The 18,975-nt window shown below is 37.8% G+C and overlaps 1 protein-coding gene across 9 annotated transcripts in view; it reads right to left on the minus strand.

The window, feature by feature from the left end:
• Positions 1-18,975, minus strand: part of LOC115238178 (histone acetyltransferase p300) — a 410,773-nt gene that overhangs the window by 22,639 nt on the left and 369,159 nt on the right. For 6 of the 9 annotated variants that reach the window (XM_029811780.1, XM_029811788.1, XM_029811827.1 and 3 more), the window contains 3 exons: positions 9,599-9,775; positions 8,205-8,285; positions 6,195-6,380 (listed from right to left, as the gene is read on the minus strand). In XM_029811780.1, coding sequence (XP_029667640.1) covers positions 6,195-6,380; positions 8,205-8,285; positions 9,599-9,775 — 444 coding nt within the window. The remainder of the gene's footprint in view (positions 1-6,194; positions 6,381-8,204; positions 8,286-9,598; positions 9,776-18,975) is intronic. The other 3 variants (XM_029811837.1, XM_029811818.1, XM_029811798.1) reach the window with 1 other exon arrangement.

Consider the following 18,975-nt stretch of genomic DNA (forward strand, 5'->3'; position numbering starts at 1 on the left):
TATATATATATATGTAGGTATATCAAATATACTTCTAAATCGGATATATATATAAAGAGAAATATGTATTATATATATGGTCGCAAAAAAATTATATATATATTTTGCCGACATAAGACACAATGTGTGAAATACGAGAAGCTGTAAAGAGCGCATTAGCTTTGTGCAGAGCTGTACGCCGAGTTAGCCGTGCACGCCGATTATCATCGTCAACGACAGCTTTTTCACGTATATATATTAACGAAAAAATATTTCTCCCACATGAAATCAAAGCCGTGTCAGTACATGCGTTCCTCTTTTCCTCTGCGCGAGGACAAAGCCGCGTTCGCGCGTCGACGAAGCATCGGCGTGACTGGCTTTGGCTAGCCAACGAAAATAAATGTATGCGTGTGTCTACTGAAGACGGGAAACCAAATTGTTGAAACGCCAAAAGAGAAAATAAAATTGGCAGAGAATAGGGGAGAAAAAAAAATATATCGCGCTGAGACTGGCGGTAAGAAAGGAAACAGAACATAGGGACCACTAGTTAAGTGCCGGCCTGTGAAAAAGAAACGATATGATATATATATACAAAAACACAGTATCTATATATCAGCTGCTCTTCCGTTTGTCAAAGTATAAGTATGCCAGTGTGAACGTATAGCGCAAGAATCCGTTAACATCGAGTAAAAACATTTGAAATTAATATAGACATCACTACTCTTCATTCACTAAAGTCATTCGCTACTACATGTTGTGAGAATGTCACGGTACTGCTTTCTACACTTCCCTGATTGGTCAAGCTTTTGGCGGCAGGCGCGCGCGATCAATATGCATGTGAAATAAATATCATTAAAAAAAAAAAAAAAGAAAAATTAATGGCAATAATGCGAAAATTTAGTAGAGGACATGATAAAATGTGAAAAATAATATTGTGCCTCGACGTGTAGTAGTGTACTATTCACCAGAAGTAACTTCGGCCAATCAAGGTTAAATATATTACTATGCTAAACAGCGAAAATCCAAACGTGTTTATATCGATATTAATAACATTATATATAAACAGGCAGCAAGCAATTAATTCAAAGAGCATTAATGACATATCGTCCGGGGGAGATGCAGATCTTGCGATCTTTTCCTTTTTTTTTTTTTCTTGCAGGTGCAAGGGGCAAGGAAGTGAGGGGGGGGGGGGGGGGGGGGGGGGGGGGGGGGGGGGGGGGGGGGGGGGGGGGGGGGGGGGGGGGGGGGGGGGGGGGGGGGGGGGGGGGGGGGGGGGGGGGGGGGGGGGGGGGGGGGGGGGGGGGGGGGGGGGGGGGGGGGGGGGGGGGGGGGGGGGGGGGGGGGGGGGGGGGGGGGGGGGGGGGGGGGGGGGGGGGGGGGGGGGGGGGGGGGGGGGGGGGGGGGGGGGGGGGGGGGGGGGGGGGGGGGGGGGGGGGGGGGGGGGGGGGGGGGGGGGGGGGGGGGGGGGGGGGGGGGGGGGGGGGGGGGGGGGGGGGGGGGGGGGGGGGGGGGGGGGGGGGGGGGGGGGGGGGGGGGGGGGGGGGGGGGGGGGAGGCATTGAGATATCCAGACAGGATGAGTTTCGGAGAGAAATGGGCGAACTTCAATGTCGTCGTCGATATGGACAAGAATTAGCAACGAATCATAACGCGTTTATTCTCGCGAGAAAGACGTTTACACGCAGGTTACTTGACTGATAGCCGATTACTAGCACAATCCCGATCGAGTATCTCCTCGAATTTCACGAATACGCAAGAAACTATTTCTTATTACAAGCGAAAGTGCACTACAGAAAAATCTGTATTCTCAAACGGAAAAGAAAAAAAAAAAAAGAATCATATACAATTCTGGGCATACTTCGCGCAAATTCAACCAAAATAGCGAAGGCAATAAATAAAAGATAAGTAAAATACAAGAAGACTAAGATAAGACATACAAAGCACACAAACTTCTTGGTCATTAAATTAACTTGTAAGAATCAATAAACAGTCTGTGCATCAGTTTTCAGTTTCAATTATATTTCTTTTATTTGAGAATTCATCATCAATAAATTTCACGTGACCCGAACTCAGTGCACAAGTCATCGTAGTACATCACAAATAGGTATTGTTATGATTACTAATTATCATCGTTATTGTATGTTACCAAATATTATAATAAGTGTTACCGTAAGACCAATCGTAGTTAGTTAATAAATCGATCGTATATTTCCGACTTCTATATCTGCAATATTTAATTAAACGACATTACATTGCGTTATATCCTTACTCTTTTCGTAAACGTTTCCTTTACTTAATCGTAAATACGTGAAATCGGTCATGTATTATCTCGATATGAAGGATAAAGAGGGTGCTATCGTTCTCACTATGGTGATCGGGGGATAAAGAGGAAGAAGGAGGGACAGATTAGTGCGAAGGTCTGATGTTTATGAGGATTATAAAATTAATAAAAAAAAAATCTCGAGATTCGTATTGCTAATTCGCGTCGAAAGAATTTTTTGTGTTTCGCCCAGGCTGGAAATTCTATTGCGAGCGTAAAATTAGTTTTCGCCTAACTTGAGAGCGGTCGGTCGAACTTGTAATATCGATTGCCTAGACAATCGATATATACATATGTATCTAGATAAAGAAAGACACTATATTGCATAATTAAATGCAACTCCCCTCCCCAAAAAAAAAAAAAAAAAAATCGCGAATCTATCGCAGTAAAATTGAAATAATTGTAGCGAGTTACATTTCCTCTTTTTCGTTTATGTTCTACCAGTTTCTACGATACAAAATACAATTAATTAATTAATTAATTAATTTGTTAACCTACCTACTATATACACATATCACTATGTGCGTATGCATGGATGGACCGGCGCGTGTAAGCGTCATGTATCTGTATATGATTCTGCATACGTACATAAATTTAGATATCCTCGGACGTTGCGAGAAACGTCCGTAAAAATCACGTTTTTTTGCTGCAAGTGCAATGACTCACAAGGGACTCTCCCGTTCGTTGATTCTTGCGATTAAAACGTAATATCGATATATAGTCGTGGCGATAAAAATTTTTTATTGGAATAATAATCACATACACAGACACGACGTACAAGCACGTAAATAATAATAAAATCAATCGAATTGAATCGGCTGTACGTTGATCGTTCTCGATTCTCCTCTCCCATGTTTGTTTATCGAATAAAAGTGATTGCGAATTGTTCAAGTTTCGATGCGCCGTAAGATTGCCATCCTTCGTTGCCTTCGACTACGCGGGTGCTAACACTAGAACGGCTAAATCTATTATATTATCAAATAAATTGTTTTTAGAGAAAATTTTTCGATTATTTATTTTATAAATTTTTTTCACTGTTTTAATAAGATAATAATTTTAATTTATTACCGGAAAAAAATCGCTTATCGAGCATGATAAAGCACACAATATATATTTGAAAAATAGTTTCTATTCTCTTTTTAAAATGTAAAATTGATATTCTAGACAAATTTAGAATTCAGTCGTCCTAATGTTAACCCTCTCATTTCCAAATACATACCATTAAATATTAAGAAAGACGTTTAAATATTCTCTTAATTACATATAGCTTTCAATAATTTAGTTGATTATAATGATATTTATTTAAATTTTTTTTTCTTTTTTGAGAAATTACTTTATAAATTCTTAATGGGAAAAGAGGGAAAAGCGGCGCGACGGCGGCTCCGGGGAAATCTGCGAACTCGCGCATTAGAAAACTCCATAGGCGAATGCACGCGGACGCGAAAGTTTCGCCAGGCGATCCTGTTATTGTTTCCGAAATGTTTCTCCAACCGGAGCCCGCGTGCCGAAGGCCGAAGCAATATTACACGACGGTATTTCGGATTATTGCCGTTGCGCGCTTCGCAAAGATCGCATTCTATTTCCGGAAAGCTTCGTCCGCCTTTCCCGAGAAACGCTCTTACAGAAGTACGATATAGTATTATGTTACGCTAACCTACGTTTATTCCTAGATATCTTTGTATATATATATACGAAATTAATTATTTCTTTCAAGAAACGGACGTGCTTGATAGAAGTATCTGAATTTTTATGACTGTTAGAAACACTTTTTTATAAAGTAATCACGTTACAAAGTAGCGCGAGAATCGAGGCGAAAGATAAGCAGAGTATGCCACATTTGCATTGCTCGACGACGACATTTTGATGACCCAAAGAAATCAACGATAACGGTCTGCGCGGCAAAAAAACTACGATGATCAAGTCTTTCTTCGTATAATGTATCGAGAGTGCCATCGATCGTCATATATCATAGTTCATTGTATCGTTAAATATATAAGAAAAGAACGAAAATCGTTCGCAAAGAGAAGCTAAAATCCGATAAAATATTTTATAAAATTATTCGACAAATTATTAACCGTCAACAATTGATAAACGTCGGCAATTTTTTTTTTTTTTTTTTTTTGATTAATTCTAATAAGCGCGATTATATAATTATCGAATTGGACAATAAATATGTCAAAGATATCGTCATAAAACAATTTTCGTAAAACAGATATGTACAATAATGTAACTGTCACAGAAATTTATCAATTTATCGCGGATACATAGACATCGTAAATCATATTACTCGAAATAAGCCGAAAAAAAGATACTCGTGCACAAAATATGCGAAAATATAATATATAATTTTACACGATTTTGACAGTCGTATGTTTGCAGATTCATCTACTTCTATCAATCAGTCATATATCTTACTCTCTGTAAGTTAATCATAATTAATCATCACGTTTTATCGTTGCCATTATAGTTATCCGACTTAGGAATTTACAATCCTCTCGATACTTTTTTAGACCTTTGTATCGCTCGCGATCCCTAAGAATCTATTTCTCTACGTGTGCAGTATCCTAAATTAGATTTTTCTTTGTCGCCACATGCCGATATATAGTACTGTTGATCATTGCATCGCTTCGTTTCCCGCCCTCCCATCGCGCTACAAAATATATGCATAAAATCTTTGTCGTCTTCAATTTCCCGTTTCTTTTCTCTCGCTGCTTGTCAGCATTGTATTTGCTCCAGCATCGTTTTTGTAAAATACATTGAACGATCTTTATGTTCATCTGTCGCAAATTATTAAGTACGCGAGATTAATCGCCATCGATACTGCGATTGATTTCGTATCGATGCGAATCATGTTCAAAACCGCATCGTTCGCTAATCATCGACTATAGTTGCGCTAAAATCTCAATGCTATCATCTCTAACGCTAAGCTACATATCTCTCCTCGTGATCGAACACGTGACATTTGCGTAATCGAGTGAGCGTATAGAAATATATACCGCTTTGTAACCCTAAAACTAGATACTCTCAAAGTTTCTCTCTCGTCATAGTCATCCCGTGCTCGTCATTTTATGTGTTGACAAAATAAATGTCCGATTTCCAGCCTAGGATCCATCGATACCGTCGCTATTTAGTCGCGACCGAACACGTAAGCCATCCGGCTCGCGTAATCAGATCACCTTCCGCGCTACGTAAATTACTGTAATTAGCAACGTGCGTCTAACCCGTCTGCGAAATCAGGATATTCCCGGTGTCCGCTGCAATTTCATCCGTTGTTATCGTTACGCTCTAATCACCATGAGCGTTCCATTACGCCCCGGTTGATTAATCTACCCGACGCTACACTCACGTGAGAAAAAATAGAGAGAAAGGAAAGAAACGTAAAAAAAAAAAAAAAAAAAAAATTAAAATTGAAAACAGAAATAACGAAAAGAAGTGACGCGTCGGCGTTGATCTACCAGGTCGAACAATCGCACCGCACCGATAAAAAAAAATTAAAATTGAAAACAGAAATAACGAAAAGAAGTGACGCGTCGGCGTTGATCTACCAGGTCGAACAATCGCACGTCGCCGATACTCGGCGTCAAGTTGATCTAGTAATACGCGTGAACGTAAATGAGATTATGAATGGGATGATGATGGGCGTGGGGATTGTGCAGGGGGGTGCACAGGGACGTCGTGGTGATGGTGGTAGGGGACGACGGATGATTGACAGATTGCATCGTGGATACGGGCGACACCTGATTGGGGGGACCGGCCGGCACTTGGTACACGGTATTGGGCGCGGCCATCGGGCACCTTGAGGCCCCGGCTGCGCCGTGTTGGGCCCCATGCTGTTGTTGTTGTTGTTGCTGTTGTTGTTGTTGTTGTTGTTGAATGTAGTTTGGTGGTAGACATACCTCGAGGCGATCGGTACGTGGCATCTTCTGCGGCATCGCCACCGTCTGCGGCACCACGCCGAGCGGACTGCCGACGCCCGTTGGGTCCGCCGGGCCCATTATCGCCGGCATTATCGGGCTGGGCGCGAAGTACGGGCTGTACGTGTTGCCAACCTGCGGCATACCGGTCAGGTATGGATTCGTCGCCTGCGAAAACACACCCGGAAGGTATCCAGGTAACACGGATTAGAACACACCTGTCCCCCACCTTCGCTCCACGCGTATTTTCGATTTGTCACGCACGCGATTCTCGAAACCGTTAAAACGCGTACTTTATATTTTTAAATGTATACAGAGTACTTGGTAATGAGTAACTGCGACGGAAAATATTTGACTTCTTCTCATAAAACGAGTCGATTTGCGAAAATAACTTCTTTACGCAAAAAGTCATGTTTTATTGAATTATTTACAGTACAATTTTTAAGAACGCGCATGTAACTAAGAACAATCTGTATTCGACAAGTCCAGAATCGTGACTACTTTACTTTTTTTTATCGTTTCAAATATTGCGTGTTAACAAATATACGTTTCGCAAGTTTGACGAGAATTACGATTGACTGCGTAGTAAAGTTTGATAGCAAATAATTTAGGAACGCAGCCGTTTCCAAGAAAAAGTTCTTCTCGCAAAAATCAACTTGCTTTAAGATAAACAGTTCAGTACTTTTACAAAAAGTTATTTTACAAAAAGTGTTTTTTTCGTTTTTATTACCTATTACCAAATTCTTTGTATATGTAATCTACTATTTCTGATTCATATAAATTCTTTTTTAAGATGCATTAAGGCTTCGCGACCAACGCTCTCTTCGTTGTTTATTAATTTTGACACATGTATCTAATTTGTGAGATTTATACTGTGTGAGTAGTTACTTCAGTTGCTTCAGTTATCTGATATAATAACAATGTGTAATAAAAAAATTGCAAATTAATACATCTAAAAAAAATTGAACTTCAAAAACAAATACCAGAGGCGCGAATCTGTAAAGAAAAGGCACCTCGTTTGCGAACTTCGCGAAGCCTTAATCGTCTTTTTTCCCTTTTCTCATGCCCTCCCCTTCGCTTTTAACGACAAGCGTACACGTTCCCACACGAAGCGTTTGGTTTTGCAGCGAGAGCTGGCTCCCAGAAGCGAAGGCAGGTAATTTCAAGCGCATCCGAACGAGTCGATCACTCTCGTTCGTTCTTCTCAAAAGCCTCTAATATTCTGGGAGCTTTCGTCATTGTAATGAAGTTTTCGGAGACGTGGCTAGGTAATCGTCGGAAAAAAATGCGTTAGCAATATTTACGATTAAACATCTGCATTATCATTTCTCCAAATATCAGAACGGTAAAAGTTTTTTGATATATAATTATTATAAGATTATTAATCTTTCCAAGTCCAAGATTACCACGCCTTGTCTCCTTTTTCTTCGTCCCTTTTACTATTGTTGGCTTCACATTTATGCGACATTAAAATTTAACGATTTTTTCTATTTACTTTTTGTGATATCAAATATAGATAAAATAAAATATTTTAAAAAGACAAATATATTCATTGCTTTCAGAGCTAAAAGACGCGCAGATATTTTACTTAGCCGTAAAACTTCATGCTGATCTCTCCTACAGGAAAACTTTGAGAAAACATGTACTAACAAAGATATTCTTTTCTGAATAAACAAACAAAACATTTTGTGAAGCATGCAAATAAAAGTTACTTAATTTACTATGCGGCGCGTTCTTAAAATAAGTTTAAGCTTTCGTACGAACGCTTACCAATTACAGGCGCATCGCTCGAACGACTATAGTGGACGTAAAATTTATAAAAGTAACTCATATTGTATAAAACGTATATAATGCATTGCAAACTGTAAACAAGTACCATTCATTTTAATATAACACAGATTTAAAACGGCGAGTATTTTTACGTCCACCATTAGCCAACGTGGCGTTAAATTAACTAAAAATTAGTGGAAGCCAACCAAAACCAGGAGTTACCATAAAGGCGTGGGTAGCGAGAAGTTGCTGCTGGATTTGCTGTTGAAGGTGATGGTGTGGTGCCGGAGGTGCTGGTGCCTCCTGTTCACCAATGACGTAATTGGAGAACACACCAACAATCAACCACAACCACGTGAGCCACAGCGGCAAACATAGGGGACAGACAGGCAGTCATAGTATAGGGTTCGATATCACGTAGCAACGACTATGAATGTATGTCATGAGTAAAAAGAGAACGTTAATAACAAGTTTCGATTTTTAATTACTGCACCGTTGATTAAAAAAAAAAAAAAAAAAGATTGACGATCTCGTGCGTGCGCGAGAACGCTTCATATCGATTTAAAGACGCACTACAGGGACAGAAGAGTTCGGAAAAAAAAAAATGTGGAAAAGTTTCGTCGGTCGTCAAAGATTTATTTGGGTCGCTCGAAACGAACCCGAGCAACTCGCAAGCGATGTCGCGTGAAATTCTGACGGGTCGACGAAACTTTGCCGCGCCCAAATATTACTCTATCGTTCGAAACTTTGGCATTGTGCTTTTCCCGTAATTAACCAGCCTCCCGTCGAATGACAAATATGAACAATACTAGAAATGTTCGCGATGAGAATCTGGTATGTCCTCTCTCGACCTGTACTTCATGAGCCCTTTGCAAGTTATCTGATGACTTTAGAATTCAACTTAGAGTCTATAAATTAAAAGCAAAACATATTTATATATCTCGAATATTTCAAATTTTTATAGATATTCATAATTCAAAAATTAATTGAAACATATTTTAAGTGATTAAAGAAATAATAATAAAAATAAATATATTGCAAATTTTACGTAGAAATTTCAAGAGAAAGCTATGATATAAAATAATGAGATTAAAAACCACTGATTTGCGTTAAAGTTACATCAAAGAGACTCGATTCTGCAAATTGACTGTCTATCGAAATACGTGATTAAGTCAGGTTTCTCTAGGAAGAATAGGGATGACACTGACCAAGAACATGCGACGTGCTAAACTTTTTAATTCTGAAAAACTTTATCTCTCGGTGCAATGTCCGCAAGAAGGAACGCAGGTAAATATGGACGGCGAAGTGCTGCGCTTGTACCTCGAGAGAATTCTATCGGAAAAGCTTGCAAAGTGTTTTAATTTAAATGCGTACGCAAACGCGGCTTCTATAATGCATCTAGCTTCAAATTTCATGATACTAATGTGATAAGAAAGCACCGCACCGTCGACAATCTACGCAGCGTCGCCTACCGGAAAAAAAAAAAGATAATCTAGTGGTAACCCTCGAAACTAAACACAGACAAAAATCAAGATCTTACGATCGTGGAAAAAGTGTGTGAATGTGTGAATAGCAAAAGACGTGGTGCAACGATTGTGTTAATTTGTTGGACATACCACTGTTGGTACCTGGCCGGGCACAAGGGGTTGACCCGGCGTAAGGCCCTGCTGGATCTGCTGCATCAGCGCGTTTTTCAACGCTAGGTGGTTGCGCCCGTTTATGAGGAGTTGGTCCTTCAGATGCTGCGGGGGATGAAAATACTTGCAAGGTGGTTTCTCCCGATTACATCGACCCTAAAACAAAAAATGCAGGTGTTTAAATATGTTCTAATAATAAATAAATATTTATTGTACAATAATAAAAATATATATGTAAAGAGAAAGCTATAGATTCTATTTAATATATAGCTCAAAAATTTGTAAATTTGTATTATTATTTTAAACCATATAATATATATATACATCCGTAAAATATTTAAATTATTCGCAATAATATTATTGTAACACCCATTATTACACGTCAGTCTCTTACCAAGCATAGTATATATCCTCATTATATACAAAAACTAAATTAATATTAATTAATTAAAATTATTTTCCTAATCAGTGGTAAGCTATTATATAAATAGAATTGCCGAGTAGTTTTAAACGCTGGACATTATCTGCAAAATTTCTTCCTAATTTGCATTTACAAAATAATTCAAAATCAGAGTATTATTCCCAATAAATAATTAATGTAAACTGTATAGACGACTATAAATGTGTTATATTAATAAATAATCACACTGGGAACAAAGGGATTGCAGAATATATTCCTAGCTATTCTGTGTCGTAATAATCGATGAGATATCTGATATTCATATCATTCACGATACTATTGTATAATAATACAGAGAGAGATACTAATTGTTCGATAGCAACATATTACTCTTACAAATATGCATATATAGATATAGATATTTTTAAAGATAAATTAAGATATATGATATATATAGCCTAAAATTTATTTAGAAACGTGTATTCGCGCGCATATAAGTGGTTCATGATATAGCTAATAACCAGAAGTCTCAACCACTAATCACATCCACCTTTCATATCGGGTTCTCGTTTACTTTGTTCCTCTCTTGCCCGACCTGCCTTTCTCGTAATTTGGGTATTGGGACGAAGCGTAACGCGGTTTACGGGATAAGTTGCGGGCGCAAGGCTGGAATACGGAAGTGGCGCGAAGGCAGGAAAGTGGAAGGAGAGTGCCGTCGAGCCGACAAGAGGAAAGAGGTCTTCATGGGGCAGAGAAGCGGAAGGTAGCGGGAAGAAGTAAAGGAAAGCTAAGATAGGCGGTACGAGAAGCGAGGTCGCGCCGCAGCCGGTGTGTCGCGGTGCTACTAATTAGACCTTAACAATATTAGTTCACGTAAGATGTCTATATAGATCTGGTGGGATAACCCAGCCGCTCGTGCTTTCTTACGGAGATCCAGTGGCTTTTAGTAATAGCGACTTGCGAGCGAGCGTAAGCTCCGTCAGAGACAGAAGCGGTTGCGCGGCGGTCGACGGGAAGTGATAGCGGGTCCTGTTGGCGTTGATGGTACAACGGCAAGACTCAAATATCGCCTAATTAAGCACATTCGAGAGTTTCAGGGAATAATGTGTAGGTAGCCCGCCACGAGAAAGTTTCGACCCATTGAGAGGAAACACGCTCCGCCCTCTTCTTCGTCTTCGCCACCACCGTCATCGTCGTCGTCGTCGTTCTCGACGTGGTCGCGTACCACGACAGTCGACCTCTCGTTGACACGGGGTGGTTCAGGTTCGACTAATTGCACGAGACAAGATTCTCGTTCGAATTGCATGCTCGTGTACGACGCGTGTCGTGGATTCGCCGGGCTTTGAAGCCGATAACATTTGTTTCTCTCTTTACGGATCGCTGCTCTCGTATATCTTGATTCGACGTAATGAAAAACTAGCCGGAACAGTTCTTTGAGCTAACAATGTGACTCGTAAAGTTTCTCATTCTCTCTATAAATTTGATATATTGAAAATCCGTTAGAAATGTTTAAATAATTCAAAAAATTCATTAAAAAAAGCAAGAAAATATCGAAAGCAAACGATAAAAGATGATAAATAATGTAAAAAATTAAGCACTTTGGTGAGAGTTTAGAAAATTGCTTCTCAGTCTTATATTATTATCACTTTATTCTGATATAAATCAACGATAAATATTTCTTTAATATAAATTGCCAAATATACCGATAAGAGTATCATTAATAAATATAGTTTCGGGATGCTTACGTAACGTATATTTTAGATGGTTCTAACTGTGGTGGGAGTAATATTAAAGTTGATTTAAAGGGTCTACTGATAAGAGATGGCATTCTCGGATCTAATTTTAATGAAACTTTAATGATATTTAGAGGATCTCCGAAGACGGGTACCCTCGTAAATCTTGTATATAATGATGTAATATCTCACAGATCTCCTAACGACCGAATTGTTTCATCCTTAGACTGACTTCATTTTAATGTCGACGAATCTATATTATTTCAGATACCTTTCGAAAATCTCCAGATTAGCAGATCCTTTATTATTGTATTTCTCAGCTGATTTTATATTGCAAATCGATTTGCAATCTTATATCGAAAGTTTATACTATAACTATATAGAAATATAAATTCCGAGCAAAATTATTTCGGTTAATTTTTAATTATTTATATTTACTTATGCTATACATTTATAAAATTATACATATTTACATTTATTTGTAACATTATTTTAATTCTAATCGCTTTTATTTTATATTTTCAGATATATAATTAATAAATGCATTTAAGATAATAAACTGCGTTTGAAGTTTTTAGAAAGGCTTACTTTACAATAATAATAGATTTGGCAAAAAATGTACCATCTCTCTGATAATGCATGCAACCATTATACAAAAGATAAAAGTAACTGTAGAGTTAATGAATTTTAATTCCTCAAGTAACATTTTTAACATTTTGGATAAAAAATGTATAATAATTTATTATATTCGTGCTCGTGCTGTTTGAAAATTTATAATATATTGAAAATTTATCGCAAAGATTCTATCGAAGAAGTCATTTTTCCGGCTTCTGAAATGTAAGTGGATATCAACCAGTGTATAAACCTGCCACGAGATATTAATAAGTAATATTCGATTTATCCGCTTAGATAAATAGCCTAATATAAGAGAAGCTTTAGTATTTTTACATTGCCGATCCCGTAAGAAGGAATTAACCTTACTACATCGTAAGACAACGTGATAACTTCTGAGTCACGTAGTAATATAAGCCCCTATCCTGTTTTAAGATTAATCTTGTACAATCTAGACAAATATGATTTAACTTTGTCATCTCATATGGTATTCAAACAAAAAATTTATTTAAATTTTCAATTCTCTTTCTCTCCTGAGTCGAATTGTTTTAATGAAGCTATTTTAGGCAAACGAAAAAATGGTCAATATCGACAGATTATACAGATCAGTTTAATTTTTATATATTATTCAGAAATATTTTTTATTTGAATTAAGATAATTATTGCCAGAATAATTATCAACATTTTTTTTACAATATAAAAAATATAAAATATAATACAGCTTGTAAGAAAAACTGGGGTAGATTATATTACTGAAATTTTTATATCAAATCTGAAATATTAACAGCAATTTATATTTATCAGAAAAAGCTAAAATGGAAATCAAATGCTTGATTAATTATCGTATATATGTATATATGTCAATGACTGCTTATATTATATCGAGTAATTAGTATTTGCAGTAACTATATTATATATTAATAAATGTCATATAAAATTAATGTGTACTGTTTGTGTTATTGTATAAAAATCTCTTTATGTGTGTTTTCGAGTTCTATTACATAATATCCACATATATTCATGCGAAATCAGAACATTTACACAATTGCCCGTGGTTTGTAGCGCAGGTCAAGCTACATATTTTTCTTTTATATAACGAGAAAAATATGAAGCTGAAAAGATTAAAAGGCGAAAGAAGTCTAATCGACATATGAAGGCAATAAATAATCTTTAGCTTGTTCGTTTCTTGATAACTCATTGGCGCGAAACGAACAGGTGTGCCAAAATAAAAAAAATGCTTTTACCCGTCTCGTACGAGCACAACGAAAAACCTCCGTGCCTTCATTGTTTCGGCCTTCCGGCATTACAAAAGAAATGCCGGTGGATGGAGGCGGTCGAAGGCTCTAGACCGACTCAATTACAGTCGCTGAGCGACGCGATAATTGGGATCAAGATTGATTGTCTTCCTTCCTTTCGCGCTGACCTCCCACGAATACAAGTTACTCGAAGAATGTACATTTCCTTTGTTCCTGTCTCACCTAAATAAAGCAGAGACGCCAGTACCGAAGACAAAATACAATTCGTCCGAATAAAATGCGGCTCTAACCAAGAACAATTATTTTGCGATTAATTTTAGCACAAAATATTATAAATTTTAATTTAATTACAATAAATGAATTTTAACAATCACAGTACCATACAATAAAATTAAAATAAATCAATCTGTTAGAATTCTTAGATCATACAAATAAATTAAGATATATCTCAGATTATTTAATCCATCTACTTCAATCGTATCACAAATTCATAAAGTTGTTTTTTGATTAAACACTTATTTATGGCAGCTGGTTTTTTGATTACATAACTGTTGCATTTGAAAAAAGCACAAAACGATACACTTGCTTGTCGATCGTCTATTCGATTCGGGTGACATAAAAAATGTTATCGTTATCAAAATTACGGCTGAAAATTACGAGGATCACATATAAGTAATATAAAATACAATAGTAAATCGCACAATAATAATTCGGAGTAAAAAGCATCTCAGATCGTTTTCCCAAACCAGCTGGACGAAAAAAAAAAAAAAAAAAAAAACGCGCGGAGATACCCGCGAAAATGACTCGACGACGAGACGTAAGAAAGAAAAAAGCAAGAAGAGTGGTGAGAGACAAGCATGGAAGGTGCTCACTTCATGGTGGCGGGAAGTCGATGTCTAGCAACCTTTTTCACCTCGATAAAGCCCTGTCGTCGAAGGTGGCCGACGAACACGATCCTTCAGACCCGGGCTAACCCCGTTTTATAACCTCTCACCCATCTCCCACCCATGTCCCCTTTTCACCGTCTCCTATCACGCGTACGGGAAGAGACCGAGAGGGAAGAAACGCGTTTTCGTTGTTGAAACGAGCATCGCAAGACGACAGAGGAAAAGCTATGTGCGAAAAATGGGAGAAGGGGTGCGAGGGTGTCGACGGCGCACACATTCGTCGAGCTGTTGCTGCAAGGGCTGCAGGGTGAGCGAAATTACTAGGATTTGCGCGTAGATTTGCATATCGATTTTCCCGGCGGAACAGTGTCGTATGGCGGCGTGCGCGCCGGCACACAATTTGCCTTAATTTCGCCGTGGGAGATATCCACCAACATTAGCCCGGTGTGGCTAAAGCTTAAGCGCGACCGTTTCACGGCACGGTGATGCCGTTTCGGATCACGCGGCTTGAAATTACCGGCGGTAACACCCGGTAAAAATCGGGGAAGAAACGCCCGTCTACGTGGCGTTAAGAAGATGGGATTTTTCGGGAGGGAAACGCAGCGTCGGATCTGTTACGATCTAAATTTCTCTACCGCCACAATCTTTTCGAAGAGAAATGTATATTTTCTTGCATTAAGCTTGGATAATATTAATATTGTAAAATATAAATATTATTTAATAAGAAAGATTGAATCAATATTTTATTTTAACATATCTAATAAAAAGAATTGTTCTTTTATTAATCTAATATGGTCAAAACATATAATTTAAGAAACAAGTTTTCTAAAATTTTATTATTTTCTCAGATTTTCTTTCTTCACGGTTCTTATTAATATTTAATATTAACTAAAAGATAATGATATGCATTTAAACATCTATATTTTTAAATGTATATATGTATAATAAACATAAATTGTAGTTTTAAATTATAAAGACAAATATAAGATAATAAAAATATATAAAATTAAGTAACATATACAATTATTAAAAACTAAATAATTAATTACAAGAATTATTCAGTAATTTTGAGAGTGAATTATATGAATACATATCACACCAATTTTATCATTGAAAAATAATATAAAATGTATAATGTATAAGATTTATTATTACAATCATTTTGATTGACCGTGTAATTTATAAATTTGCCAAAAATCTAATTCTATAACTCAAAATGAACGTACATTCCAGCAAAGACAAATGCAAACAATTTAATAAAAAAGTAATTAAAAGAGATTAACAGGAGAAATGTAATTGTTAATTGATTTTGGAAAATGATTGCACCGTATAGCGTAAACTAATTCTGTACAAGACATCTTAACTGTTCCGCAATACCCTTTCACAGCATCCAATAATCGGATCAACGGACGAAGGGACACCGACGAAGAAGATATCGGGACGGGACGTAACCGGCGGATATTGGCGCGATGATAGGCCAGATTGAGAGGAACTTTGTTATCTGGATTACTTGGGGGAGTGGAAAAACATGGCGTTGCTCTCTGATCAAATTTAGAGTATCTATATGTATATATGTAACGTAAAAAGACACTATGCAAATGACCGCCCTATGAGGATAACCACGAAAGCTTCTTTCATTCTTTTTGTATTACGCGATTTTCGCGATTTTATTTATGGATATTACATGGACATCGAATGCATACGTAATATTATCATATTGCATAAAACGCAATTGCAATGCTGGCAACGTTGTAAGATGTGAGAAGACTGCATTGGCAAGAATAATTTAACACATCGAATCAAAAGATTCTTCTATTAAGACTAAAATTGAGTAATTTATTTGTATTAATGATAGATCAGTTTAATTCTTATAAATAATATTAAATTTTTATTATACAGTTGTAAATTTATAATTGAGCATCAAAGTCGTCTAATGTGCACTGAAAATGATAAATAAACATATCGCGCGAAAATATATTTATGCATTATTAAACTTTATAAAAAAGATTTTTGTATAGCTTCTCTTTTTTTCGTGTTGCATAATCTGTGAGTTATATATCGGACAGCAATGTATATCGGACGTTTCATCCCAAGCTCCCTAAGAATTCGGGATGGCTGAGAACTAGACGGAAACTAAAAGGACCCGCATCAGAATTCGCGAATAGAGAAACCGCCAGCGAAAGCCGATTGCGGTTGTTGCAAAAAAGCCTCACTGCGAAACAAGTTTTAGCGGGATTTCGTATTGCGGAGAAGATAGACAACAGCTGCATATCTACATCGCCCTCGCGAGGGGGAGGCGAGGGAGAGAAAGAGAGAGGGTTAACGAAGGAACCGATGTAATATGGTGAGAAGAGAGATCGAACAAGATGGACTTCCATATGTGCTCTTTCTCTTGGATTTGTCCGATTTGAGACTTTGCGGTCGCGACTCAAGCTCGTCGGCTCGAAACCGTCCCCCTACGCTCGTTCAATGCCCCCTATTTGACGAAGACCTCTTCCTCTCCCCCTTCCTCTTCCCCACCTCTTCGACATTCCTCGTCCCGTTCTCATGGACGATGTGCTTTAGCTAAGACAAGCCGGCCGGTTAATTCGAAAAGTGGCGAGCTCTCCTTCTCCATCTCTCTGCATTTCTTCGCGCGGACGTTACGCTCTCTCTCTCCTCTGTGATCCTCATCGGCCACCACCGTCTCCGAGAACCACCCGGATGTCGGGGGAAAGCCGGACCAAATGACATTAGGAGTCCCGTTTCATTACGGCGACGGACGTGAAAGCACAGCTGAGTCAGTGGCTATACCCCCGGTGTGTAAAAGGCAGTCCGTTTTCTTCTCCCCTTGTTTTTTACTACGTCACTTCACCCTCTTTCTCTCCCCTTCTGCTTCTCCTTTCGTAGATCTTTATGGTGCTACGGAACAATTTTCTTTTTGTTTGAGCATTTTCATTATATTTTTCTTCGCTGTTGATTTCGATGTTTGTACCGGACGAAAAACAAATGGAAGATGCTACAGTCTTTTTCTCGAAATATCATTGAAATCGTACATTGCAAAATTTTTTAAAATATATAAAGTATCTCTGAAGTCGCGTACTTACTTTTAATTACAGGTAGAGAAAGGCAAGTTGTAAAAAATAGCGATTATTTCAATGTGATAATATCGATGAGTTTTGATTACAAGCAATTGAAAGAGATACTTAATAAATTAATAAAGATTATAAATATTTAATAAAAAAAATAGCACAAAGAAAATTTTCAAAAAGTGTACAAGTTATTTTTAAAATAAATAAAAAAACTTAAGATTTTAGAAGTTTGAAAATAATCGAGATTCTTAAACTTTCAACTAATTTCATAATTGTGGATACCATACAATTCTAATATAGAAAGTCGTCCCACCTTAATTTAACATCTGTCATGCCAAAGTACATAATCTCAGAAAAAAAGTCTGAAATTACGTAAATTACGCAAGATTTATTAAAAAAGAAAAAAAAGAAAAAATTAATCAAATTAACAGGAAAATACTGACGTGACGCTTTTGCGCTCGTTTAATTTAACGTTGTCCGCACGCCTCGCGATTTATCCGGCGGTATTTCGCAGTCGCAAAGTTCTATTTCCGAGACACGACACGACAGTTAACGACGTGAAATTATTAACGGCACTCGGGCTCGCGAGTAAAGGACGAAACGCTTCCTCGGCTAAATTGGTGGACAACGCAGCGAGCGAGCGTCTTCAACGCGGATAAATTTCGCCGACGTCGACGACCAATGTCGTTTCGCGCAGCGGCGCTTTCACACGGTACATATTAATGCGTAAAAGTTAATCCCGACACCACCCGGACCGATCCCTTATGTAGATCACGAACTCTATTAGATCGAGTAGTGTCTGTGGAGTCCCGACGTCGTCTATATTAGTTTCAGGTCCCCTTGGAGCGCGTCGCATCCCGTCGCGCAGCTCTGACGCAATTCTTCGAGGAACTTGTACACCTCGCACGTATGCCCGTCGCCTCGGTATTACATGTAAGACATGGTAATGGAGATACTCGATTGGCATATTGAAGCGTGCCACAGAGAGCGAAGTTGTGGTGTAAGACGGATGCTTATCTAATCTACTTAGCGATCGCATCGAACGCGAGATCTGCATTTCAAGTATTTGTAAATTATTATTCCATTGTTGTTTTTCTCAATCGTGAAATAAAAATAGTTATTACAAATGCTATTATTTTTATCATTGTTACATGTACTCTCCATTGAGATATTCCGAGAATCCATTATTGATTCGAGTAACTATTATTACATTTTGAAGACAATATTTTATTCTCTTAGAACTATTTTTATTCTCGCAATGCATTTTGATTGTACTTTAACATGAATCGGGAAGAGTTAATCATTGCAAAAGTATGAATAACTTTGAAATTACAATAAATTTTCGCAATAAATTATTTTGTAATAAATATATGAAAGGAGAAACATATATATATATA

This window comes from Formica exsecta, unplaced genomic scaffold (genome assembly GCF_003651465.1).
Source record: "Formica exsecta isolate Colony F162 unplaced genomic scaffold, ASM365146v1 scaffold115, whole genome shotgun sequence".
In the NCBI taxonomy this organism is placed as follows: domain Eukaryota; kingdom Metazoa; phylum Arthropoda; class Insecta; order Hymenoptera; family Formicidae; genus Formica; species Formica exsecta.